This window comes from Oryctolagus cuniculus, chromosome 19 (genome assembly GCF_964237555.1).
Source record: "Oryctolagus cuniculus chromosome 19, mOryCun1.1, whole genome shotgun sequence".
NCBI classification, from domain to species: Eukaryota; Metazoa; Chordata; class Mammalia; order Lagomorpha; family Leporidae; genus Oryctolagus; species Oryctolagus cuniculus.
In genome coordinates this window covers 12,364,451-12,383,252 of record NC_091450.1, presented here as the reverse complement: position 1 = coordinate 12,383,252, position 18,802 = coordinate 12,364,451, and the positions used below count along the sequence as shown (strand labels likewise).

The window sequence follows — 18,802 nt, the reverse complement described above, 5'->3', positions numbered from 1 at the left end:
CTGACTCCCAGGCTCCCAGCTGGGGCGGTTGCAGGGGTGGGGCTGCCATGCACCAAGAGGGGCACGGGGGCCAGAGGGGGCAGGAGTGCAGCCCTGCTTCCCGCTCATGCCTGGGGAGGCCAGCATCACCCTGGGGTCCAAACTGCTGGGAACAGGGGAGAACAAGGCTGTGACTCGCAGGTTCAGCCTGGAGCTGGCCGAGTCCTGAAGGGATGACCGAGTACAGCTGGGACTGCAGGCAATGCTCCCCCCTCCCCGAAGCGAGGACAATGAGCTGTTGGGCGGGAGTGGCTCGGGCCCCGTACCCCCTCGTGCAGGAGCAGTGCCCCAGCTGCACCCGCTGGGCGCACACCGAGGGCTTCTGGGTAAGCACTTCCAGGACAGGGAAGGCTGTGGCCACCTCCCGCTCCAGAGCCCAGGCTGAGGCGGCAGCAGCAGCGCCTTACACAGTTTTATTCCAAACCTGCTCAGAGTGGACACAGAAACAAGGAAAGTGGTTTGTGTGAAACAGGAAACACGGACGCCTCTTCCCAACAGGGCTGTGGCGGCCAGGCCTTGGGGGCGGCGAGCCTGCAGCTAATGCTGTCGGGACCGGGAGGACTTCTTGGTGGGTTTGGAGATGCCGGCCTCCCTCTCCTTCTCAGGGTCAAAGACGTCTGCGTGCAGAACAGGTCGGGAAGAGCTGGTGAGCGGCAAGGCCGGCTGCAACAGCCACTCCCCACACCCAGGGCCCTGGGCCACGTCCGCCTAGAGCCTTCCAGGCTGGGGCCAGTCGGCCTCCACCTACTGCAGTGAGCACCACAGCCCATGGGACTCGGGCCACCAGGCAGGCGTGCATGTGCACAGAGCCCTTCTCGGTGCCCGTCCCCACGGGCTCTCCCACATCCGGCAGGGGTACGCACATCGGGGCCCACAAACCTGGGACCTCGTGGGGCCAGTAGTCATTACAGTGGGGGCAGCGCGGCTCCGGGTTCGACTGGAAATACTTGGCCACGCACGGCAGGTGCATCCGGATGCCACAGGTTTCGCAGTTCTGACCCTGAAATGGAAGGCCAGTGACGGTGGAGCCAGCACACACCTCCGGGTTCCCCAAACCTTCAGGGAAGCTACAAGGGAGACGGCCAGCAGCAGCTGTAGCGTTCCGTCTCCCAGGCCCCGAGCTAACGCTGACAATACGCCCCAAGTCCCTGGCGCAGTGGGTTTGCCTCAGATCTTGTGTGTGGGGGTGGGCAGGCCCAGGCGGCCACAGCTCCGCACAAGGCCATTTACAACATGGGCCAGAGCTTTAAAAAAAAGCACGGGCACTCCTGGTCCCTGGAATTCCTCTCTGGGAATGACCTAAGGGAACGGTCCCCAGGGGTCTGAGGCCAGCACAGCAGCGGCTATCCGTCAGCTGAGTTGCGGCGCAGTGGGAGGAGGAGCCCGGGGAGCCCCGCCCGCCTCGGTACCTGGATGAGGAGGCCGTGGCAGATGTTGCAGCTCTTCACAGAGTCAGGGAACGTCTCCCGGATGTACTGCTCCATCTCCAGGATGGCCCGGCTGTGCAGTGTGAACTCCCCCTCCTTCTGCAGGGACAGCATGCGAGGGGCCAGCCTCAGCCAGGCTCTGCCCACGCAGGCCGGCTGCTCCCTCTGCCATCCCCAGCCCATGCCCCAGAGGACACACAGGTCTGTGCGCCCTGCCACGGCAGGTTCTCCCAACTGCAGCCCACCGGCCTAGGGCACATCCTCGGCACCCTGTGGGCCACCCCAGATGCCATCCCTCCACCAGCACGGCAGCCCCACGGCACCAGCTCAGCCTCCCAGTCGGGGGCAACACTTGGGCCAGCACAGGGAGGCAGTCTCCCCACGGAGGGGGGGACCAAGACAAGTGTCCCACTCCCAAAAGGCAGACAGTCGGTGGCTCCGGGCAGCAGTGCCGGGAGCCTCTGCAAGGACCCTGGAGGCCACTTCCCAGAGGGAGCTGCAGGGAGTCCAGCGAGGGCGGGTCAGGCCCAGTCAGTGCGGGTGGTGGAGACTCCAGCGGAAGCTGGGCCTCCCGACTCCCACATCCGACCACAGCCCACAGGCCCCACGGCCTCCAAACCCCAGGCAAGCCAGGTGGCGCCTGATAAGCGGTATGGCCGCTGTGGCCACATGGGGAATGCGTGGAGAGCTGGGCAGGGTTAGGGAAGTGCGCAGGCTCGTTCTACGTCATTACACTCCATTGCTGAGCTGTTGCTGTCACCCTGCCGTGGGGCAGGGCAGGGGCCTGGAGTGGACAGGGGGGCTCCAGCTTGCCAGGTGACCACACGCCCTGAGCACTCACTCCCTTAGTGGTCAGAGCTTCACACACACACGCACTCCCTGCCTCCATCCCCACCTCTGGGGAAGCGGTGCTTGTGTAACCCAGGCTCAGGGCCAAGGTGAAGGCCAGGGCAGAGTCTTCATCCTGCCCAGCCAATGAGGAGGCCGGGTGGCCACCACAGAGAGAGAGAGAGACCCTGGCTACTGGGTGTGGAGCTGGGGGCCTGGACCGCTGAGCGCAGGCAGAGAGCAGCCTCAGTGGAGTTCAGAGGTGGAGGGAGGCCAGGGACTGGGGCACCGGGGTCTGGCACTAGGGCTGTCGCTCGGTGGCTGGGGCTGTGGGCCCCGTCAGGTGCTGTGGGCATAGATGCAGTGGCCGGCAGCTCTCAGGGCGTCCTCAATCCTGTGGCCATTACCTCTCTAACGCTCCACCTGCACAGCCCCATTCACTGCCCCCCCCCCCCCCCCCGCGCGCCTCTCTGCTCTGAGCCAGCTCCGTCCTCTCAGCCCAGCATTTACCGAGGCTGTCAGGCACCCACGCTGCAGTAGGGAGTGGTGACGAAGTCGCACCCCCGCCTTAAAAACCTGGCCGGAAGAGAGGCCTGCCACAACCCCAGCAACCCAAGAAACCCCCCGGGGCCACTCCCACCCTGACAGGAAGAAAGGATTGTGACAAAGCCCTGCAGGGGAGCTGCCCTCGGCTCGGCCCCTGCACACGCCGCTGCAGCCGGAGCCCTGAGCTGCGTCTGCCCAGCTGAAGATCAGGGTCAGCTGAGGGGCTCAGCGACACATGGACATGGATCCCGCAGATCCGGGCACTCCCAGGAGCCCCGACGCCCACCCTTTTTTCCTAGCAGGACACATGCTGGCGGTGGGTACACCCCACTTGGAAATCCATCCTCTGAACACCAACTACAGCGACCCAGAGGCAAGCTCCCCCGAGGGGGAAGTGGGGAATCACTTCTGGCCCAGCAGCAGCCTCTGGCCGCAGGTCTGACCGCCGAAGGGAGGGAACAGAGAGCTGGCGTGGGCACGCCCTGCACAGCCAGGCTCTCTCGGGGCAGAGCTAGGCCTGGATCTGCCGGAAGCAGTGGTACGCTCTGCCCTGCTGCTGTCGGGAGGTGACATGCGGTCTGTCCTCTCCAGAGCCCTTCAGCCCAGCCCAGCTTGTCCACTAGGCCACGCTGCTTCCCCCGGGGCGGGGCCATGGCAAGTGAAGGCCCTGACCGGCGTCATGCTGTCCACCGCAATGACAGCACTTCGTCTGCCGGCGCCCAGCACCTCGCCACCCTGCCTCACCCCTGTTCTGTGTATCCCCAGAAGGTGGATCCCATCACTCCCTAGTCTAGACAAGGGAGGTGGGGTCTCGGGGACAGATGGGGTGAGTGATGGGGGCACGGGAGCAGCCAAGAGATCCAGGAGGGCCGCTGGTGGGGTTCGGGAGGGAAAACTCTCACTGGTTCTGGAAAGTGAGGCCGCCAGGGAGGCAACGGGCCGCGCACCTCGATCAGCCATTTGTTCTGCACAAACTTCTGCAGCACCTGCTCAGCTTCCTTCTTCCTCATCTTCTTGCCCTTCAGCTGATCGACCAGGTTCAGGATGTTTGTGGAAGACGCAAAGCCCGTCTCGGAGTCAATGATGAGCTCCAGCTGCGAGACAGAAACCACAGGCACCGATCGTCAAACCAGCGCCAGCAACTCGGCGGCGGCAACCCTGGTCCCCAGCAGGGACGCGGCCAAGCCACCGCCGTCACAGGCACCAGTGGCCACTGGGGTGGTCCCTCAGGCACACAGTCAGTATGCACCAGGAGCCTTAACCACGCCCGCCTCGCCACTCAACAGCCACTCCCGCGCCGTCCCAGGTGAAACACACCAGTGCCCCAGGCTGCCGACGGGGCTGCCTCTCCTCCCTCCCCCTGAAGGACAGAAGCTGAGACCCGCACGAGTGCATAACGGAGGCACTCCTCTCCCACAGGTGGGCGCGCAGGAAAGGTGCCATCGTGGCCCTGGGGCCAGCGCCCTGCACGTGTGCCCAGCAGCATGGGGGCCGCCTGGAAGCTGCACGTCACTTGACTCCTGGGCTGGCTCTCAACCCTGGCTGCCGGGAGCTCCCAGCAGAGGCTTCTAAAGCACTGCTCCTAGGACCCGGCGCTCAGAGCCAGGGTGATGCTGGAACCTCACAGGTGACCAGCACGCGCACCGGGACCGAGCGCCACCGTCCAGGCCAGGTGTGCGACAGGAGGGCGGTGCTGACAGCCCCAAAGTCTGGCGGAGCGGCCCCTCTCACACGTGCCCGGACGGATGAGTCAGTGGGCGCTCTGTTCAAATGCCATGACCTCAGATCCCACTGCGGGGGTGCAGACTGGGACCCGCCTTTGTAACGAGCTCCCGGGCCGCACGGTCGTCACACTCATTCCTCCCAGGAGGCCCTGCTGCCGGCCTGCAGCCAGGCTCACACGTGCACCAGCTTCCTGTCCCAGGTGGCTGCGGCTGCCTCCCAAGCAAGCAGGTGGCGGGGCTGAGCTCTCCCCGCAGGGCCTTTCCTGGGCAGCAGCTGGGGCCTTTATTCCCCTCCACTGTCTCTACTTCTTTCTTCTTCTTTAAGATCTATGTAGGCCGGCGCCGCGGCTCACTAGGCTAATCCTCCACCTTGCAGCGCCGGCACACCGGGTTCTAGTCCCAGTCGGGGTGCCGGATTCTGTCCTGGTTGCCCCTCTTCCAGGCCAGCTCTCTGCTGTGGCCCAGGAGTGCAGTGGAGGATGGCTCAAGTCCTTGGGCCCTGCACCCCATGGGAGACCAGGAGAAGCACCTGGCTCCTGCCATCGGATCAGCGCGGTGTGCCAGCTGCAGCACGCTGGCCGCGGCGGCCATTGGAGGGTGAACCAACGGTAAAGGAAGACCTTTCTCTCTGTCTCTCTCACTGTCCACTCTGCCTGTCAAAAAAAAAAAAAAACAAAACCCAACTATGTATTTAGTTAAAAAGCAGAGAGACGGGGGGGGGGGGGGGTGTGATATCTACCAGACCAAAGCCAGAAGCCTAGGACTCCATCCAGGTCTCCCACATGTGTGGCAGGGGCCCAAGCACTTGGCCCATCTGCTGCTGCTTTCCCAGGCCATCAGCAGGGAGCTGCTCCAGCTGGGACTGGAACCAGAGCTCAATGGGGATGCTGGTGTCACAGGCAGAGGCTTAACCGGCTGTGCCACAGCGCCGGCCCCTCCCACTTCCATTTCTAATGGTGGAGGCAGGAGCTTCCCACAAGAACCACAGCTGACATGCAACGGGGCCCAGTACTCACCGCCTTTCTGAACAGATCCAGTTCATTCTCTGCAAAATCTGTGGCCATTTTGGAAATGGGAGTGGTGGCGAGGTTCACCTAGAAGTCAGCACAGCCATCATGGTGCGCTCGCCTGCTGGTGAGCCCCGCACCGAGGCCCCGCCGGCCATGCGGACACAGCTGCAGCTCACGGGCGTTCACCTCGAACCCAGCCACCACGCCTGGCTCCCAGACACTGCACAGCCCCACAGGCTGTGCGGGATGCTCCAAACTCACACAGCGCTGGGGACCAGGTCTGCACATGACAAGAGCCGCCAACGCAAAAGGCGGGAGCAGTCGGCGGGAACGCACTCTGCTCTAGCGGGCCCCCATGGCTGTGAATGCACATGAGTCTGCTCCATGGAGCAGGGCTGGGGAAAGTCCGGGCTGCAGGGCCCGCGTCTGAGCGTCGGCCTGGCTGGGAGGAGCCCCAGGCGGTCCCCAGCCAAGGACAAGGCCGGTCAGCGTCTCCCCTCTCACACACCTCCCCACTCCCTGGCTGCAAAGGTGAGGCCCCAAACGAGTCTCACTCCTCAGGGCTCCCACACTATTCTTCCCACAGCTCCTATGTCTCACCCCAAAAGCAAGCCCATGTCCTGCCTCAACGCCTCACGTGCCACACATGTGGGACGTTCTAGGACAGAGCGAAGCAAACCCTCACCACCACGCCTAGGCAGGGGCTCCGTGCATCCAGTGATGAGGGCACCGAGTCCAGGGCCAGCTCTAGTGCTGGTCACCCCGCCTGCTAACCCAGAGGGTCCCACAGACCTGCAGGCGGGCTGTGAGCACAGCAAGGGCGGCCCGGCCCCTTTGTCCCCAGAGCCTCTGCCAGGCAGGGAGCGCTCCCACCGGACGCACAGGCCACCGGCTGCAGCTCCCCACAGGAGCCACTAGAGGGCGCCACCTGGCACTCACCAGCGCGTAGATGGGTCTGCCGTCATCTTCCGTGACTCCCTTCTTGATCTCGATGTACAATGACTCCAGGACGCTGTTGATGTTGTTGATGAAGTCCTCCAGCCTGTCTATGGGAGCATTGCCTGGAAGTAAAGAGGCAAAGAGAACGGGGTCGTCCTCGCAGACGGTGGCTTGGTTCCATCAGCCCCCGGCACCTGGACACCGCGCCGGGCCCAGGCAGGACGGGGTAGCCCCCGCCCCCATGCGGCTTTTCTTCCGGGAGGACAGAAGCAGGCAGGCGCAAGCAAGGGCCTCGAGGGGCAGAGGCCTGGGAGATGCTCACAACCCCTGCGCTCACTCAGCTGCCCTGAGCTCCCGCCACAGGCTCCATGGCACCCCTGGTCGCCATCGTCCCCAGTGTCCCTGCTCGTCCTCGCACGTCGGGGTCTATTTCATTCCTTCCGCCCTTTACTCCACGTCCAAACAGCTACTGAGCACTTGCACGGCTGGCCCTGGGCCGGGACCCAGCCCAGGCACTCAGGGATGGGACGCAGGCATCCCACACTCACCCCGGGTTACATTTTAAACCTAGACAGAGCCGGCCTTGGGGCACTGCTGGCAACGCCAGCATCCCCTACTGGAGTGCTGGTTTGAGTCCCGGCTGCTTCCAGCTCCCTGCTAATGAACCTAGGAAAGCAGCAGCAGATGGCCCAAGTATTTGGGCCCGTGCCACCGACGTGGGCAACCCAGATGGTTTCAGCCCGCCCCACCCCCACTACTGCAACCACTTGGGGAGTGAACCAGCAGATGGAAGTATGCACTCTCGCTCGCTCTCTGCCTGTCAAAAAAGTAAAATAAATCTTCAAAAATAAATCAATAAAACCTAGGGTATATGTTGACATCTCCACTTATTAAAATAACTAATTTCAAAAGATTTGCACTTCAGAAAATTCCTCTGAAAAACAAAGCACCATTTCAAGAAGAACACGCAACGTACTGTTCATGTTAAAGATGCTAACAGAACCAACAAAACAATTCTGAGTAAAAGGCCGGGTGGTTACCCCGCCAACCTGCTGACCAAGGCCGTCGCCAGGCAGGCCCTGCGAGAACAGGGTCACATGAGGTCCCTAAGCTGTATCTGTACCTGCGTTTGACTTCCTCCAGAAAGAAGGCACTGCTAAGCTCCATGGGGAACCAGAGAGGAAGAGTTTAGAGGGAAGATGGCCTGGTAGCAGGGCAGCAGTGGAGCACACAGTCATGGGACGCAGATGGGGACCACACAGGCTCCCCAGTGCCATCAGAGGGGCAGGACCACATGACCCACGAAGGCTGGTAACAAGGACCACGACAGGGATAGTAATGGGCAGGGGCCACTACTTGGGACACCCACACCCCGTGTCAAAGTGCCTGCTTCAAGTCCTCGCGGCTCGTGGGAAGGCAGCGGAAGATGGCCCGAGAGCAGCTGGGCCCTGCCACCACGCTGGGGACCAGGACGGGGGCCATGGCTCCTGGCTTTAGGGTGGCCCAGCCCCAGCTGCGGCAGGGATTTGGGGGAGTGAACCGGTGGGTGGAAGGCCTCTCCCTTTTCATTCTCTTGCTCTGTCACTCTGCCTTTGAAATGAATATTTTTTTTTTTTTGACAGGCAGAGTGGACAGTGAGAGAGAGACAGAGAGAAAGGTCTTCCTTTGCCGTTGATTCACTCTCCAATGGCCGCTGTGGCCGGCGCACTGCGCTGATCCAATGGCAGGAGCCAGGTACTTATCCTGGTCTCCCATGGGGTGCAGGACCCAAGGAATTTGGGCCATCCTCCACTGCACTCCCGGGCCACAGCAGAGAGCTGGCCTGGAAGAGGGGCAACCGGGACAGAATCCGGCACCCCGACCGGGACTAGAACCCGCTGTGCCGGCGCCGCAGGCGGAGGATTAGCCTAGTGAGCCACGGCGCCGGCCCTGAAATGAATAATTTTTAAAACCACTAACACGCAGTTCACAGCAAGAGTCTCATCTTCCTTGGGAAGGGAAGTCATAGAAGGTTTTTTCAACAGCAATGTAAATCGATCGTTCCTAATACTAAACAGGTGAGCACGGACATGACAGGATCGTGAGGGAAATATGACAAGGCAGGCTGGAGCCCCTGCCGGAAAACCGGGATGGAGCGAGCTATGGCCCATGTGCTGCCTTGCGCCCCTCCCGAGACGCTGCCCCCATGCCTACCCCACTGCGGCCACTCGCTACAAACAGCCCATCTGTCCACAGACGTCTCCTCTGTGCCTGAGGCTAAAGGCTCTCGTGCGCTCCTCCTCTTCACAGGCCTGGCCTGGCCGTTCTGGGCAAATCTCTGCCATCCACGGCACCAGAACCCTTGCGACCCTGTCACAAGGTCCCCAAGCCTGGGAACTTAGGGGCAAGGCAACCAGGCTTTCAAGAACCACCTTGAACTCCACCACCCACCCATGTCCACCCAAGACGGCGCAGCAGCCAATCCCACAGCCCTCTCAGAGACAATTCACACTTTCCACCGAGGAGGCCCTCGTGGGTGTCATTCAGAAATCGTACCCGGGGGCAGATCAAAAGCCTTCTACTGCACTGGACTTTCCCAGGGCCCCGCGTCAGCCCGGGGGTGAGCCGGCAGCCCCTCCGCCCTCTTGCCTCTCCCCTCCACCTCTGGCTTGTTGTCCAGCTTCGTTTTTCAGAAACACGAATGTTTTTGCTATATTTTCATCTACAAAAGAGAGACAGACAGAGACAGAGACAGAGAGAGAGAGAGAGAGAGAGAGGCTGAACCACTTCCTTCCACTGTACCCACTGCAGGAAGCTCACCCACAGCCACAAACTTCTCCACTGCTGAACCCGTGGGTGCTCCCCCCAGCACGCGTTCCAGAAACACCTGCGGCCACAGCACCCTTCCCTCTGCAGCTGCTGGGCCAGAACCACCCCTGCTCCAGGAGACAGTGAGTATGACCGGCTGGACCCTGCGGCCCAGACCCCCTCCCTGAGCACAATCTCACCTTCTTGGTCACCACCTGAGGAGGAGCTTCCTGCACGGCCAGCACAACCCCTCCCCAGCATGGAGTCACCGCCAGCAGCTCTCCATGGACCCTGGGCCAGTCTCTCCCGTACACCGTCTCTTATTTTATTTTTATTTACTTGAAAGGTAGAGGGACAGAGAAAAGCCTTCCAGCTGCTGGTTCTCTCCCCAGATGCCTTCAACAGCCAGGGCTGAGTCATGCCAAAGCCGGGAGCCCAGACCTCAATCCAGATCTCCCATGGAGGCAGCAGGGGCCCAGGCCCTTGAACCATACACCATCTTACTTGCCACCTCCCGTGCTTCCCTCACTCCAACACCGCGACTCTAACCTCCAGCCTCCCGATCCTCCTGTGCTCTCCAGGACAGGCCCGCCCTGGCCAGCCCCACGCGGGTCCCAGCTACCCTTGCAGTCCCCAAGCACTTCCTTCTTCTCCACGTGGCGCTCCAGTTCCCACAGCGTCTGGAAGGGTCCGGCTGCTGGCAGCCACTTCCTCGCTGACAAGACCCTGGCCTCCTCCCTTGTTCTCAAATCCCCTTTCCCTTGTATGCGGTGTGGATGGCAGAGTAAGCCCAGGTCCCTACATCCAGGGAACCAGGGAGCAGGAAGCTGAGAGGGCCAGAGTTTAGGGCAAAGAACCCGCGTGCACCTGGGTGAGCAAGGGACAGAGGCCGGCTGCAGCCCAGGAGCTGCAGAGAGAAGGCTGCTTCGGCCAAGCAGTGTAGCTCTGCTCCCTGCCCAGCCTGGCCCCTCTCAAGAGCCTCCCAACACGCGGCTCTCCAAGTTGGCCAGAGCAGGGGTCACTCACTTGCCGCCCACCGAGCGTCAAGATTACTACACAGACTTCCCAACCTCAAGTCCAGCCCAACTCCCGTTCACCGCTCTGCAGCCATTCCCTCCCCGTCCCTGGAGTCTGAGAGACACTACAGTGTGCAGAGCCGCAGAGGCACCCTGTGTGCGAGGGTCCCTCTGGGCCCAGCAGTCTCTGTGTCCACAGTCAGGATAAAGCACAGGAAATCAAGGCTCTATCGTGGACTCTGAGGCAAGTGCTTCTTCTCTTGAAGTACTGGCAACACTGCTCTCTTCAGAATCCAGAATTAGGGGAGACAAAGACATACAGGCTCTGGGCAGCATCAAATACTCACCTGGGGGCAGCTGGTTCTCCAGACGCCAGGGTCCTGCAGTCTGCAGTATGGAGGGACCGGCTACGAGGAGAAGCATGAGGCCCTGGCCTGCCCTGCCACCAGTGCCGCCTCTGACTCAGCCAGGATGGCCGACGCCACGTGTGACCCCAGCAAGTGAAGTGATGGATCTTAGGTGCCACCTGCATCTTGCCCACTTGGAAGCAGGGTGTGTTTGCCTCTCTTTTGAGCTGGGGCAACATCACTACTTCTAGGCTGAAAACACCAGGCCTGCAAATGCGTGACTGTGATACACACCGTGTGCCAGGCACTGACGTGTAGCACGCCCATTGCAACGTCACCATGAGTCCGCAAGGTGAGTTATTAACATCGTTAGGAACCAGAGCCAGGAGAGACTAAACAACATGGAAAGGAGACCCAGGCCTGTCTCACTCCGGATTCTAGGCTCCTGGGCACTAAGCCACATGGTCCCTGAACGAGACGCCACCAGAGTCTCATCTCCTCCTGCCCCTGGGGCTTCACAGTGGAAGGAGGGATTCGGCCAAAAGGAACAGGTGGAGAGCCGGTGCAGGAGGCGGAGGCTGTGCTCCCAGAGACAGCGGAGGCTGGGCCTGGCCAGGACTCATCACCCCGTGCGGCCAGCACCCTTTGCCACAGCAGGAGACGAGGAGAAGCAAAGATCCAGGGAGGGCGAACCCCCTCTTAGCAGGAAGTACCCCTCGGGGGAACCACTGCAGACCATGACTCTAGGCCCTTGCGGGCTGGGGCGGTGGGGAACAAACAGAACCCGTCCCCGCCTTGGAGGAGGGGCCAGGCCAATCCCTTCTGCGAGACTGTGTGTGCGGGCTGCGTGCACACCTTGTCCTTTTCTTTTAAAATTCAGTTTTCATTCAACTTTGGAACTGAAGACCTTCCTGTGCCTCCAGCAGGGGTCCTGCTGCCCATGAGCCGACTGGAACCTGGGGCTCACTGCACAGCTGGAGCTGGACAGCAGCTGTCGGGAAGTCTGTTGCTCTGACCTCTGACACACAAATACTTTTGTTCTAAACTAGGCACCAAAGATAGAAAGCGTTATTTATAGGGACAAGAAAAGACAGCCAAAAAAAAAGTCATCTTCAGGGGCCCAAACCACTTGTGGGCCAGCTTGACCTGTGTGGTCCATCTCAAGTGATGGAGGCAACTGGTTGGCCCTGCTGAGTACAGCTCCAGGGATGGGCCAGGCCAAGGCTGCCTCAGACACAGGCCCTGCGGGAGGAGCCCCTGGGCTGGGACAAGGGAAAAGCTGGCGGGCAGGAGCCTGCTCATCAGCTGTCTGGGGGACATGATGCTCTTGACCTCGCCAGGAGTAGACGCAGAGATGGGAATGGTCAGTGGCACTTCCCGAGTGCGGCTGGGGAATGGTGCCGGGAAGAACAGGGAGGGGAGGGAAGCTGTGTGTCACACCGTGCGTGACTGGCAGGCCTGGAATCCTCCATGTGGGTGCATCAATCCACTGTGTGCTGCAGGCATGCTCCTCAAGTTCTCAGTGGACCCCCAGGAACCAACCCTGGGGCAAGAAGGGAAGAATCACGGCCTCTGTTTTTCAAGAAGGAATTCAGGTGGCGAAAGACTTAACCCACGATCACAGGGCCAGAAAGTAACGAAGTCCAGAGCAGAAACCAGACGTCTGGCCACTGCGTTTAATGCAATGAGAAAAGGAATTGGGCAATAACAACACAAAAATCTTACTTAGATACCCAGCATGTCTGAGAGTTACTATGCAATGATACAGGGTAAGGAGGCAGCAGTGGCCACTAAGTTACCACCATCTGAACTGGCTGTGAGGAACACGGCTGTCACTAGACTGTTCTCTAGGTATTTTCCATAATAAAAAGTAAAAAAAAAAAAAAATTCCAGGGCTCAACAACCATGTAACTTGACCTCAGGAGCCTGAATCAAAAAGAAAAACAGGGACAGGATTTGGCCTAGCAGCTAAGATGCTGCCTGTGTCACCCACAGTCCATTACCAGAGTACCTGGCTGCAAGCCCCAGTTCCAGTCCCAATCCCAGCTTCCTACTAATACGTACGGTGGGAGGAAGCGGGTGATGGCTCAAGTAGTTGTGTTCCTGCCATGCCATGTGAGAGATGTGGATTGAGTTCTAGGTTCTTAGCTATAGCCTGGCCCAGCCCCAGCTACGCAGGCATCTGCAGAATGAACAGCAAACGGAGCGCCTTCGTCTCTGCCTCTCCAATCAGTTCATAAAGAAGAGCAATAGGAGCGTCCTATGCCAGGGCGGACCAGCCCCGGGCCCGGATCACACGGAGGGAACAGGCTCCTAGAACAGATTGCTTTAAAACTGTGCTCAGATGTGTAAAGCACAGAGACGCCCCTCGGCGGCACTCGAGTGACAGCACATGAAACTTGCTTCTCTGGACCTGGCACAGTTCCTGCACCTCGGCTGCGGGCATCGAGTACCCTACTGCCCATGGTGACACAGCTGGGACAGGGACAGGGACACACACCTGGCTGGCCCTGGGCACTGCAGCAGGGTGACGGGGTCTCATGCTGACACCCGTTCATCAGAGTCAGCTTCTAAATCCATCACAGAAAACACAAGCACAGGAGGCTCTGGCCCCTGGGGTGCTCTGCAGAAGGCAGGAGTGGAGGCCTCCAGCTGCCCAGCCCAGTTAGGACCACAGCAGCTCTGCTGTCTCTGCTGTGTAGGCCACCTCTTCCTCCTGCTCCTCCTCAGACTGCCTTGGAACAAAGCTCGCTGAACTGTCAAACCTTATGCTCATGGACCGGAAGCCCGGCTCTTTGGGGAACCTGCATTCCATCAGGAAAACAGGGTGCCTCTTCCCCAGGCAAGTACTCCACCAGGTTTTTATAACCTGCTAGTTTGCTATCATTGTTTTCAACATGGAAATACAGTTTTAAAAACCAGAAGCACTCCAGGGCAAACAAAGCATGCCTTTAGACTGGACACCACCAACATCCCGCAGTCCTCAAAGCCCTGCTCTGGGCAGGAACCCTGCTATGCTGGGCTCCCCGGCTGAACAACTGCTGTTTCTCACTGTGAACAACTCAGGGAACAGGGCTGGGCTGCACCCGTCCCTGTGAGAGGCAGAACACGCAGACAACAGCTAGATCCCATGTGAAAACAGACCTGAGGCCGGTGCTGCGCCTCACTAGGCTAATCCTCCGCCTGTGACGCCCAGGTTCTAGTCCCAGTTGGGGCACCGGATTCTGTCCCGGTTGCTCCTCTTCCAGTCCAGCTCTCTGCTGTGGCCTGGGAATGCAGTGGAGGATGGCCCAAGTGCTTGGGCCCTGCACCCGCATGGGAGACCAGGAGGAAGCACCTGGCTCCTGGATTCGGATCAGCGCAGCACGCCGGCCACAGTGCACTGGCCGTAGCAGCCATTTGGGGGGTGAACCAACGTAAGGAAGACCTTTTTTATCTCTCTCTCTCTCACTGTCTAACTCTGCCTGTCAAAGGGAAGGGAAGGGAAGGGAAAGGGAGGGGAGGGGAGGGGAGACCTGACCCACATGGCCTGGGAGCCAGCCCACCAGCTATGGAGAGCAGTCCAGGAACCCAGTCGGACAGGCCCCTGTGTCCAGCAACCAGCCCAGACAGCCAAAGGGAACCGAGGTAGTCACTGTCTCCTGGTGCCCAGGACTGCGTCGGTCACTGACAGCTTCCCTAATTCTGGTCCCTGCTTCCGACCGAGCACTGCAAGAGGAAGGAAGAGAGGCCTCACCAACAGCCCTGGGGGGAGCCTTCCAGCCTCCAGCCTCCAGCAGGGCCACCCTCAGCCATCCCACTGCTCTGTGTGCCTGAGTCTCTGCCACAACAGCGGTGAGGGCAGCCGACTCCCTTGCCAGGGCGAGCCCTGTACACACAATCCCGGCCAGTTCTCACCGGGGGCTCCTGTTCACCTGTTCCCAGCAGGGCCAGGAAGGGGACTGCCTGCGGGTGCAGCCGTGTGGTCCCAGCAGCAAGATGACTCGGGTTGGCCCCAGTTCTCTGCAGTGCTTTCTTGAGCCCCAGTCATCTGGGACCTGGGCGTCTAACAGTCTCCTCCACCTGTCCAGACACAGGCACCCCACAGTCCTCGCCCACACTCCCACAGGTCCTGGCCTGGACCCAGTTTCGGGCCACGTATCCCCTCTCCTGCCACACTCCACTCCCGCTGGCCTTCCCCTGCACCCTGCATCTTGGCCCTTTTGCCCGTTTCCCTCCATTGGGGAGGTCTCTCCCTGAGACCTGCAGGGCCGCCCCCCATCACTCCCACAGAAAGGCCTCACCAGGGGCCTGGCCAAGACTGCAGCTGGGGGCTGCTCTGGCCCAACAGCATGAACCACTGCAGTTTCTTCACACCCCCAACTACTGCATCGCTGTCTCCGAGTGGCCGTCAGGACCCTGTCCTCCCTGGTCGCCATCGCGCCCCCGACACCGCGCTGCAGCCATCCTTAGGTAGTGACCACCTGACTGAGGAAGACAAAGACGGGCTATAGCAGGGTGACCCAGACTTCCTGAAATGGCCCCACCATCAAAACCCAGCCCTATGGCCTACAGGACAACTCCCAGTACACCACCGCTCCGGTGGTACAGATCCTCTGGCAGTCACTCTCGCAGCCCGCCCTCTGCAAGCGGGACGAGATGACACAGAGAGCGATGGGAGAGGCAGGCAGGGGCAGCAGCAAGCTCTGTGCCAGGTCCTCCCCTTGTCTCATCCTCACAACCTCTCCCTGAAGTGGACAGGATGTCCTTTGTGACAGAGGAAGGTAAGACTCAGCAAAGAAAAAATCTTCCCAAGATTTGAACCTGTGCCTTTAAAAAGAGGCTTCAGGGGGCTGGTGCTGTGGTGCAGCAGGTTAAAGCCCTGGCCTGAAGTGCCAGCATCCCACATGGGCACCGGCTCTCTGCTATGGCCTGGGAAAGCAGTGGAAGCTGACCCGAGTGCTTGGGCTCCTGCACCTACGTGGGAGACCCGGAAGAAGCTCCTGGCTCCTGGCTTCGGATTGGCTCAGCTGTGTTCGTTGGGGCCATCTAGGGAGTGAACCAGCAGATGGAAGACCTTTCTCTCTGCCTTTCCCTCTCTGTAAGTCATCTCTAAATAAATAAAACCTTAGATTAAAAAAAAAAAAAAAAGTGGCTTCAGGGCGCCAGCGTTTGCGTCCCCACTGCTCCACTTCTGATCCAGGTCCCTGCTGATGCATCTGAAAAGCCAAGGAAGAGGGCTCAGGTGCCCGGGCTTCTGCCACCCACATGGGAGACCTGAATGATGCTCCTGGCTTCAGCCTGGTTCAGCCCTGGCCATTGCAGCCACCTGGGGAATCAAACAGCAGACAAAGATCTCTGTCTCCTTCTGTCTCTCCCTCTGTAACTGTTTCAAATAAATAAGTAAATAAATCTTAAAAAGAAAAAAAAAAAGTGGCTTCCCAGTTACAGCCGGGGTTGTCTGCAGTCAAACTGGCGGGGAACTGGTTCCGAAATCCTCCACACACCCACCCTTAACCCCCCTCAGGCCTGGGATCCAGGACAAAGATGCACTTCCAAACAAACCATGTTTGCACTGGGGAGAGTGGGACGTGCACAGAAATCCTGGCTTGGCAGACCCACCCCGCCCTCCCAGGGCAGCTGTGGAGCGGCCAGCCTGGGCTCTGGCCCGCACAGAGCCATCAAGAGCACGCAGGACTTGGGCACAGCCAGCCCTGCGAGAGCCAGATGTGAGGCAACAGCAGTCGCCTCCCTGTGGCTCCCGCCTGCTATGAAGTCTGCATGTTGCAAAATGCATCAGATCACACGTTAGCTGTTCCTTTTGTGCTCACTTTTTTAACCATTTTCAGTTGTGATCTCAGCCATAATCCTGGTGATTAACTAGCAACACAAGCCAGCTGTGACAGCTGTGAGCTCATGAATGCTCATCTTGGCCAGAGCGGGGAAGATGTCCAGGGAAATCATTAAAAACAGAGGGAGGGTGCATCTGGAGCCAGCTTCTAATTCTCACTGAGCCCTGCTTACAGAAACGACTGGGACACCACCCGCCCGCACAGTGCATGGCGTTGATCAGGTTCATGGGGCCTGAAACAGGCAGAGACAGTGCAGCTAATATTGTCATGTAAAGCAGCACGCTAAAAACAAACCTGGTGCGAAGGCAGAGGGCCACGTCTGACAAAACCCGGAAACACGCATCACACTTCAGTGTTCCTGATCTATTTCTACCAAGTGTTCTTCAGTTCGCTGCGTTTTTGCCCACACATCCTATAATCTATTCTGCTCACTGGAATGATTTCGAAGCTGGGTGGCTTTCTTCTGAAATTTGACGTATTTTTATCTATATGTGCCTCTACAACAATGGGTAGTTTAAAGACACACTAACAAAAGACGTAACAATGTAGCAAAATTAATTATATAATGTTATTGCTGGGGCTAATGTTGTGACTTAAGGCCACCACCTGCGACGCCGGCATCCCATATGGCTGCTCCACTTCCAATCCAGCTCCCTGCTAAAGGCCTTGGAAAAGCAGCCGAGGATGGCCCAAGTGTTTGGGCCCCTGCTCCCATGTAGGAGATCCACATGAAGCTCCTGGCTCGTGGCTTCAGGCCTGGCCATTGCAGTCTCTAGAGAGTGTACTAGTAGATGGAAGATATCTCTCTCTCTCTCTAACTCTGACTTCAAATAAACAAATAAGTAGATCTTAAAAAAAAAAGTTAGTGCTACAGAGCATAGAGCAGTTATCTTGCAGTAAACTTCAACCATTAAGCTAAGAATTAATTCAAGGAAAGAGATACCGCTGGATGCTAAAACTAGCAGGTAACACAGGGATGAGGAGTGGAGTATTTCACACAGGGAAAAGAGTGATCTGTGGGGAGGCCCAGCACACACCACACGGACCCACACTGTATCCCCTAACAGGACAGAGACGATACCACCGAATCACACAGGACAGCCTCAGTCTAATCAGAGGGAGCGTCAGACCAGCCCACACCAAGGAACATTCTACAGTCAGCAAAAGCCACCGTGAAGCTCTTTAAAAGAAAAAAAAGATTTATTTATTTACTTGAAAGTCAGAGTTACACAGAGAGAGAAGGAGAGGCGGGGGGGGGGGGGGGAGGGAGGGAGGAAGGGAGGGAGGGAGTCTTCCATCTGCTGGTTCACTCCCCAGATGGCCGCAATGGCCAGTGTAGCCGATCTGAAGCCAGGAATTTCTTCTGGGTCTCCCACGTGGACACAAGGGCCCAAGGACTTGGGCCATCTTCTATTGCTTTCCCAGGCCATAGCAGAGAGCTGGATCAGAAGTGGAGCAGCTGGGATTCAAACCGCCACACATATGGGATGCCAGCACTGCAGGCGGCAACTTTACCTGCTACACCACGGCGCCAGCCCCCACTGCTAAGCTGTAGGCAGCCTTTGGATAAGTCAAGGCTAATCTAGGCCTGTGGAATTCCTGAGATAAGAAAGTCACATACTCCCATCCTAAAGGACGATGTTAATCAAGAACACCCTGTTAAAATCATCTGTGCTACTGGAGGCCCCAATAAGTTGCTTGTGTATATTGTTATCTTTTGTGCTTCTTTGTGCTTCTTTGCTCTGCAGCTGGTTATGTATAAATACCACCGAAACATTGGAATAAACAAGCCTTGATCAGCCTTGTTGTCTTGGCTCCATTCTCTGCGATCGCTTGTCCCTCTTCCTCCCTTAGGTTCCATTCGACTGGTGCGGCTGGCCCGCACACTAAGCTCTTAACAAGTGCCAGCCCAGATTAAGACATGCTACCAGGGTAAAATATACACTGGATTTCAAAGACTTAGTACTTCTCAAAAATGTAAAATATTTCATAAGTAACTTTTTACATCCACAACATGGTGAGATGTTACTATTTCAGGGACTGATGTTGTGGTGCAGCAGGTTCACCTACCACTTGCAAAGCTGGTACCCCAAATCAGAGCACCAGTTCAAGTTCCTGCTGCTCCACTTCCAATCCAGCTCCCTGTTAATGTGCTTGGAAAAGCAGTGGAAGATGGCCCAAGTGCTTGGGTCCCTGCCACCCACATGGAAGACCCAAATGGAATTCTAGGTTCTGGCATCAATCTGGCTCAGCCATGGCCACTGTGGCCATTTGGGGAGTAAACCGGCAGACAGAAGATCTCTTTGTC

General features: G+C 58.7%; 1 protein-coding gene across 9 annotated transcripts in view; it reads right to left on the bottom strand.

The window, feature by feature from the left end:
• Nucleotides 1–421: 421 nt before the first annotated feature.
• The window catches only part of NSMCE1 (NSE1 homolog, SMC5-SMC6 complex component), a 38,675-nt gene continuing 20,294 nt past the window's right edge, over nucleotides 422–18,802 (bottom strand). For 4 of the 9 annotated variants that reach the window (XM_051847533.2, XM_008257903.4, XM_008257904.4 and 1 more), the window contains exons 3-8: nucleotides 6,514–6,635; nucleotides 5,581–5,658; nucleotides 3,788–3,934; nucleotides 1,449–1,565; nucleotides 919–1,039; nucleotides 422–656 (exon numbers count right to left, since the gene is read on the bottom strand). In XM_051847533.2, coding sequence (XP_051703493.2) covers nucleotides 577–656; nucleotides 919–1,039; nucleotides 1,449–1,565; nucleotides 3,788–3,934; nucleotides 5,581–5,658; nucleotides 6,514–6,635 — 665 coding nt within the window. In that variant the 3' untranslated portion in view covers nucleotides 422–576. Of the gene's footprint in view, nucleotides 657–918; nucleotides 1,040–1,448; nucleotides 1,566–3,787; nucleotides 3,935–5,580; nucleotides 5,659–6,513; nucleotides 6,636–10,663; nucleotides 10,784–18,802 lie in introns of those variants that run through there. The other 5 variants (XM_051847539.2, XM_070064983.1, XM_070064984.1 and 2 more) reach the window with 3 other exon arrangements.